General features: G+C 19.9%; 2 protein-coding genes across 2 annotated transcripts; both read left to right on the forward strand.

The window, feature by feature from the left end:
* Positions 1 to 376: 376 nt before the first annotated feature.
* PRSY57_0104600 (small ribosomal subunit assembling AARP2 protein) lies at positions 377 to 4,564 on the forward strand (the record flags this gene model as incomplete). Its single annotated transcript, XM_012905365.2, has 1 exon — positions 377 to 4,564. One exon carries the CDS (start codon positions 377 to 379, stop codon positions 4,562 to 4,564), a length of 4,188 nt encoding a protein of 1,395 aa, XP_012760819.2.
* A 1,486-nt stretch (positions 4,565 to 6,050) lies between these two features.
* On the forward strand, positions 6,051 to 8,084 carry PRSY57_0104700 (ras-related protein Rab-5C, putative; the record flags this gene model as incomplete). The annotated part of the gene is made up of 9 exons (XM_012905366.2): positions 6,051 to 6,150; positions 6,362 to 6,445; positions 6,643 to 6,712; positions 6,856 to 6,894; positions 7,075 to 7,187; positions 7,324 to 7,376; positions 7,662 to 7,755; positions 7,850 to 7,902; positions 8,046 to 8,084. 9 exons carry the CDS (start codon positions 6,051 to 6,053, stop codon positions 8,082 to 8,084), a joined length of 645 nt encoding a protein of 214 aa, XP_012760820.1.
* Positions 8,085 to 8,793: the final 709 nt, after the last annotated feature.

Consider the following 8,793-nt stretch of genomic DNA (forward strand, 5'->3'; position numbering starts at 1 on the left):
AAATATTATAATTTCTATAACATATATATAAAAATATTGTGACGTAAACGACAATATGATTATACGTTATCAATCTTTTAGTATATTTTTTTCTGAATTTTTTAAATATTAATATATATATATATATATATATATATATATATATATATATATATATATTAATTTTTTTTTTTTTTTTTTTTTTTTTGGAACATAATATAAAAGATTCCATATTGAATGATTTGATAAAAGTTAAATATTTTATTTATAAAAGATAAATAAATAAATAATTAAATATATATATATATATATATATATATATATATTTATTTATTTATATATATTTTATTTTATTTTATTTTATTTTAATTTTTTTGTATGATGCGAGGCAATTATAATGGATGATAAAAAGAAACATCACAAGAAAAAGAAAGTAGGTAAGAAGAGCAAAAAAAAAAAGATCAACAAGAATGGAAACAATAAAAAATATCATAAAGCTTTTGCATTTAGTGGAGGTATAAAAAGTGCTCATAGAAGAAAACAACATTTATTTGAATTAGAAGAAAAAAAGTTAAGAGTACAAAAAGTTTATAAAGAAGGTAATAAAAGTAGTCCTTTAATTGTAGTAATTCAAGGTGCTAAAGGTGTTGGTAAAAGTACTTTATTAAAAAGTTTAATAAAATATTATGTAGGAATAACAATAAATGATATTAAAGGACCTATATCTATTTTTACAAAGAATTTAAAAAGATATACATTTATCGAAGTTAATGATGATATATTACATATGATAGATGTTGCAAAAATTGCTGATATATGTATACTTGTTATTGATGGAAGTTATGGTATAGAATTAGAAACTCTGGAATTTTTAAATATTTTATATACTCATGGACTTCCTAAAGTTTTAGGTGTTGTCACTCATTTAGATAAATTTAAAGATAGTAAAAGCATACGAAAAAGAAAAAAAAAACTAAATAAAAGGTACTCAGAAGAATTAGTCGAAGGATCCAAACTATTTTTTCTAAGCGGTATACAAAATAATAGATATAATAAAACAGAAATAAGAAATTTATGTAAATTTTTATCGGTAATCAAAAAACCCATAATTTCGTGGAGAGAACAACATGGATATATATTAGGGTTGAAATTAGATGTAGACGATCTTTTAATTAATAATCAAATTACATCTCAAAAAAAAAACCTTCAAAGTGAACATGTTCACAATGAAAATTATGTGAATCACACATCTTATGATAATGATGAAGAAAATGAAAAAAAACTCACCAACTTTTTAACAAATTGTGATGAAAAAATTAAAATATCTATTGAAGGATATGTTTATGGAAGTAAAATTTATAAAAATCAAAAAGTACACATTCCTAATATTGGGGATGTTGAAATTGATAACATACAAATCTTACAGGAACCTTTTAAATTAGATGAACAAAAAAAGAACCCAAATATTTATGCTCCTATGTCAGATGTGGGAAATCTAACATTTGATTTTGATAACATGTATATTCATATACCAAAGAATAAAGTTAATTTTACCAGAGACGAATTTTTGTTGGCTGACCAAAGAGAGGAAACAATTCCAGGGGATCGCAGCAGCGAAAAGAATGGTAATACATTGAAGGATGGTGAAGTAGGTAGTGATGTAGATGATAACGATGATGATGTAGGTGATGATAACGTTGATGTAGGTGATGATAACGTTGATGTAGGTGATGATAACGTTGATGTAGGTGATGATGATGACGTTGATGATGATGATGATGATGATGATAACGATGACTATGATGATGATGATAACGATGACGATGATGATAATCAGAATACTGATAAATCCTCCCATCATAATAAACAAAGTAATGACAATGAAAAATACATAACAGATAGCATAAAAATGATAAGAGAATTACAAAAATCGAATGGTGTTTTTTCAAAACAACAAAAAGACAATTTGATTCTTTTTAATGAAACGAATGACAATAATGGCCCATCCAATATAAGGAGGAAAGCCCCATCGAATGTTTACATCAGTGAAAAACAGAAAAAGAAAAAACAGCAAGATAGTTATGTTAATGAAAAGGCAGAAGAATATAATAAATTGGAATCAATTCTTTATGAAAAAAAAAACAATGACGAAGAATATTATTGTGCAAATAATGTAACCATTTCTTCTGATGATGATAAAGAGGAAAATGATGCTTCCTTTAGAGAGTTTTACAGAAAGTATGGATTAAACGCTGATATGTCTGATGACGGGGGGAATAATGATGTAAATATATATAATGGTCAAGAAAACGAGGAGAAATTAAAAGATACCTATGATAAGCTTATTGATGGGGGGGAAGACGAAGATGACTATGATGATGAAAATGATGAAAATGACGATGATGATGAAAATGATGATGAAAATGAAAATGATGATGATGATGAAAATGATGAAAATGACGATGATGATGAAAATGACGATGATGATGAAAATGAAAATGATGATGATGATGAAAATGATGGTGATGAAAATAATGATGATGGTGATGAAAATGATGATGATGATGAAAATGATGATGATAATAATAATAATAATAATAATAAAGAATTAAAACATAAAAATACTTTGGATCCTAACAAATCCAAGGTGAGTCGAATGGAAGCACACGACATAGCAGACATTTTATCCTTTGATAACAAAATTAGTCTGGACACCTTTATATACGATTTTAGTTACATTAATCGAAAAAACAATTTACTATATTTTAGAGGGGATGTTATAAATGTAATAAAGCGAGAAGAAAGAAAATTAGATGAGTCATCCCATTTGCAAGAATATGAAGAACACTTTTATTTTATAAAAAATATGTTAAGCACAGATATCGTTGAAGATAAGAAAAGAGTATGTTATAGTTTTATGAACGAGGATAATTATTATTATGATAAGTTAGATACTTTTAGGAGTGATGAGGAAGACATTTTTATTTTTAATAATTTGTCTATATCTGTATATGATATAGTAGATAGCAATATAGTGGATAATTTCTTTTCACGTTACGATAAGGTGTATAGGATGTTTTTTAAGAATCGCAAGAGAGGAGATATGGGAATAAATAGCGAAGGAGATGATAATAACAATATTGATGATAATAATAGTAATAGTGGTGATAATAACAACCATAGTGATGATAATAACAACCATAGTGATGATAATAATAGTAATAGTGATGATAACAATATTAATAGTGATGATAACAATATGAATAGTGATGGTGATAATTACTTGAAAGATAAGGATAAAGGTAACATAGGTAACGAAACGGATATAAAAGAAAACTTAAAAAAGGTAAAAGAAGAGAAATTGATTGAAAAAGAAAAATATCGAGAAACTGAAAAAATCGGTGTTTTAAATAGTGGTTATGGTTCATCAGTAAATATAGGAGAATATGTACGTATTGAACTAAATATAGAAAAAAAAAAGCTAGCAATATTAAAAAATAATTTAATAATATGTGGTGGTATACAAACATATGAAGAAAAAGATTCATTAATACATTGTAGAATAAAAAAGCATAGATGGTTTCCAAAATTATTAAGATCTAATGACCCATTAATATTTTCAGTAGGATGGAGAAGATATCAAAGTATCCCTATATATTCAATAAGCGAAAGAAATAATGTAAGATTAAGATATTTAAAATATACTACTGAACATATGCATTGCAATTGTACTTTTTATGGTCCATTGGCTAGTGTGAATAGTGGTATTTTAGCTTTATATAATTATAAGAAGGTTCCTTTTTATCGTATATGTATAAATGGTTTAATAATAGAAACAAATAATAATTTAAATATTATGAAGAAATTAAAATTAATAGGGGAACCATATAAAATATTTAAAAATACAGCTTTTGTTAAAAATATGTTTAACTCTGATTTAGAAGTATGTAAATTTCTTAATTGTCCTGTTGTAACTCCTAGTGGTATTAAAGGATTAATTAAAAATAAAATAAATAATAATGGTGATTTCAGATGTACTTTTGCAGATAAAATCAGAATGAGTGATATTGTTATACTAAAATTATATGTAAATGTTAAAATAAAGAAATTTTATTATTTCGATATTGAAAATAAAATTAAATCCATAAATGAACTCAGATATTTATATAATATTTATGTTAATCATAATAATAATTATAGATCTATGCCATTCAGACATTTCTATCATACCAAAATTCAAATCAAATCAAAATTATTAAAAGATTTACCTTTCAAATCAAAACCTAAATTATTCAAAAAATTACAAAATCATTCCAATTTAAACAACAAACAACAAACAAATAATATTAATAACAAAAAAACAAAAACAGATCAAATCAATTTTAATGCTCTACCAAATCCAAAACTTGCTGCAAAATGGTACCAAATGTTACACACAATTAAAAAAAATATACTAGACCAAAAAAAAATCAAATCACAATTATCTTATCACAAAAAGTTAAAGGAAAAATTAAAAATACAACAAGCAAAGAGTCAAGTCGTAAAACAAAGGAAAAAAATTTCATACAAAAAGGGAAGAAAATAATTCATCTAAAAGGAAAAATATTATATCATACAAGTTATTTATACATATATATATATATATATATATATAGAATACATTCTAATCACATTTGTTTTTTTATAATTCGTCGTCTGTTGTTTATCATATGAAAAATTATTTCCTAAACATATATTGTGAAATTTTTTTTTTTTTGTTAAATTTGTATCTACATATTAAATATATATATATATATATATGTTTACATGGAATACGTCAGTTAATATTATTTAAAAATTATATACATATATATATATATATATTTTAATACAAACTTGTTCATTTTCTTATAACATATAAAATAAAATAAAAAATTAAAATACATCTAGCATTAATTCAAAAACGCAAAGTTTACAACTATAACTACATATATATATATATATATATATATATATATATTTTTTATGTGTGTAAAAAATATTTACCTTAACACAAAATAAGTTCAATTACCCTTTTAATAGTTTAAATATATATATATATACATACATATGTGTGAAAAAATAATTATATAAAAAGAACCATCCTTTATATACATACATATATGTATATTTTTTTTTTTTTTACCATAAAAGTTTTTATTATGAATATAATTTATTATATATATATATATATAATTTTGAATTCTTCTTTATTTTAAAATGCAATTTTATTTTGATTAACATTTTTTGTTTTATTTTGGTTAACATTTTTTATTTTATTTTATTTTGGTTTATCCTTTATATTTTATTTTATTTTATTTTGGTTTATCCTTTATATTTTATTTTATTTTTTTTTTTTTGTAATAATACATTATGGTAACATGTATATTCTTCTTTTAATATAAAAATAAAATGAAATAAACCAAAAAAAAAATTCATCCTTTAACAAATATATTATAATATATATATTTTTTTTTTATTTCCTTTTATTTTTTATAATATAATATACACATATACATAACATATTCATTTTATTTGGTAAAAAAAATTAATCAAAATACATTTTTATCATATAATCAATCTGTTGTCCTTTAAAAGAAAAAAATATACAATATTAACACATATTTTGCAAAAAAATAAAAATTGAGAGTGTGTAATAAAAATTAATATAATTATATGTATATAAAGTTTCAAATTATATGATAATTAATTCCTTTTTTTTTTCCTTCTTTTTTTTTTTTTTTTTTTTTTTTGTTTTAGTTTCCAAGATAAGATCTCATAAAGTATACATATACATTTACATAAATATAATAACAATATAATATAATTTTAGTATATAAAAATATACTAATAATACATATAAATATTAATATTGTCATATATAAATTTTTTTTCTTTTTTTTTCATCCTTTTACATATATTCCTTAATTTTATTATATTATATAAATAAAAAAAAATATATATATATATATTATATATATATATTCATAATTTTTCCATGTTTATATTTTTTAATTAATTTTTTACATAATATTTATACGAACACAAATAAAATGGCTTATTATTTATCAAATTTAAATAATAATGAAAAATATGAAACCAACCAAAGTTATAATTCTACAAAAGTTTTTAATTCTAAACTAGTTTTATTAGGTTATTAGAATGAATAATCATAAATCGTTTATTTTTATCATCCATATATAAATGCAAGTTTTTTTTTATTTTATTAATATATTATATATATATAATATATATATATAATTATATATTTCGTGATAATATCGAATAATAATTCTTTATATATATATATATATATATATATTCAAAATATTATTTATTTTATTACATATATATTTATTTATAGGAGATACATCTGTTGGGAAATCTTGTATCGTTGTAAGATTTGCTAAAAATGAATTTTATGAATATCAAGAATCAACGATTGGTGGTAAAAAAAAAAATTTTATTTATGTCCATAATTTATATTTATATTTTATATGCATATGAAGATAAATAATTTTATTCGTTATTCTTTTTTAAATTATGTATATAAGAAATATATTAGATATAAGTATGAAGATGTGCCCATTATTAAATTGTTCATATATATATGTATATGTATATATATTTTTTTTTATTTCGAAGCTGCTTTTATGACCCAGTTAATTGATATTGGTGAATGCACGATTAAATTTGAAATATGGGACACAGCAGGGTACTATAAAAAAAATATATATATATATAATAATAAATAAATAAATGTATATAAAAATAATAAGTTGGTTGTTAATCCATATTTTCATTTTCTACAAAATTATTATAACACAATTTTAATTGTCTTCAATATTTTTACTATAGACAAGAACGTTATAGAAGTTTAGCTCCGATGTATTACAGGTACATAATATATTTTTTATGTATTTATATATTATTGTTAACGACGTAAATAAATAAATAAATAAATAAATAAATATATATATATATATATATATATATATATATATATATATATATTATATTTTTTAACATTCATGTTAATAAAATGTAATTAATTTTTTAATATTTCAACCATTTTAGAGGTGCATCGGCAGCCGTTATAGTTTATGATATAACAAATAAAAAATCCTTTGAAGGAGCTAAAGGATGGATTCATGAATTAAAATCAGTACACTCAAATGATATAATTATAGGTTAATAAAAAAAAAAAAAAAAAAAATTATCGATATATTATATATATTTTTGTATGTCAAACTGAAATTGCTTATATGTAATGAATTATTTTATTTTATTTTTTTATTTTTTATTTGTATCTAATTATTATTACAGCTCTAGCAGGTAATAAAAATGACTTGGAAGAACACAGAGCTGTAGACCGAGAAGTAATACAAAAAAAATAAAATAATATATAAATAAATAAATAAATAAATATATATATATATATATATATATATATATATATATATATATATATATATATATAATACCTTCATATATATACCAATATTCCTGAATATTTCATATATAAATTTTACACATTTTGAAATATAGAATGCATGAATTATATACAAATATATGAACAGTTCATGCAAAATATTTTTATTTTTATTTTTATTTTTGTTTTTATTTTCCTTTTTTTTTTTTTTTTTTTTTACTAATTTTTTTAGCTAGCCGAATCTTTTGCAAATAGTAATAATATTTTGTTCATTGAAACATCAGCAAAAACTGGACAAAATGTTAACGAATTGTTCTTAAGAATAGGTTAAAATGAAAAGAATTATATAAATTTTTTTTCCTTTCTTTAATGATTTTTTTAATATATTAAATTTTTTTTTTTTTTTACATATATATATAGCTAAAAAATTACCTCTTCATAAGAAGGAACAAGAAAAATGCCCAGCTATTCAGGTTCATATGAAATAAATAAAAAATAGATATGCACATATATATATATATATATATATATATATATATATATATATATATATATATAATATATATATATAATATATATTTTTATATTTTTATATATACCTTTTAAACTTATTCAGATAAATAATACCGAAGAAACCAAAAAAAAATGTTGTTGATGGAAGGATAATAAAAACCTTTACCTTTCTGTTTATATTTTGATAAAGATATACACATATTATATTTTAGTTTACAACGATTGTTATCATTTTAATTTTTTCTGTCTAACTTAAAAAGAAAAAGAAAGAAAAATCAAAGGAAATATACAAGTATTATATATATATATATATATATATGTGAATATATACATATGTTTTTATATCTTATTTAAAAATGTTCAAATGATTTATGTGTACATAAAATTATTTTTTAATTATAAATATTATTGTATATTTATAATTATATATAATTTTTATTTTATTATTATTTATATCACACTGAATAAAATATTTTAAAAGTCATATTCTTTTCAATTATTAAATATCCATATTTCACACATTTCGATATATATATATAAATATATATGTATTTATAAATATTTAATATGTATCGTTGTTTATATATAAATTCATTTTTTTATGCTTTCATATATTCTTTAGAAATATATATTTTTGTTGTTAAGCTATATAAATAGATAAATATATATATATATATATATATATATATATATATATATATATATATATGTATATGTTTTGTATTAGATTATTATATTTTTATTTTCTCTTTTTTTTTTTTTTTTTTTTTTTTTTTTTTTTTATTTTTTTTTTTTTTTTTTTTTTTTTTTTTTTTTTTTTTTTTTTTTATTTTTTTTTGTTTTTTTTATTT

Source organism: Plasmodium reichenowi, chromosome 1 (genome assembly GCF_001601855.1).
Source record: "Plasmodium reichenowi strain SY57 chromosome 1, whole genome shotgun sequence".
Classification (NCBI taxonomy): Eukaryota; Apicomplexa; class Aconoidasida; order Haemosporida; family Plasmodiidae; genus Plasmodium; species Plasmodium reichenowi.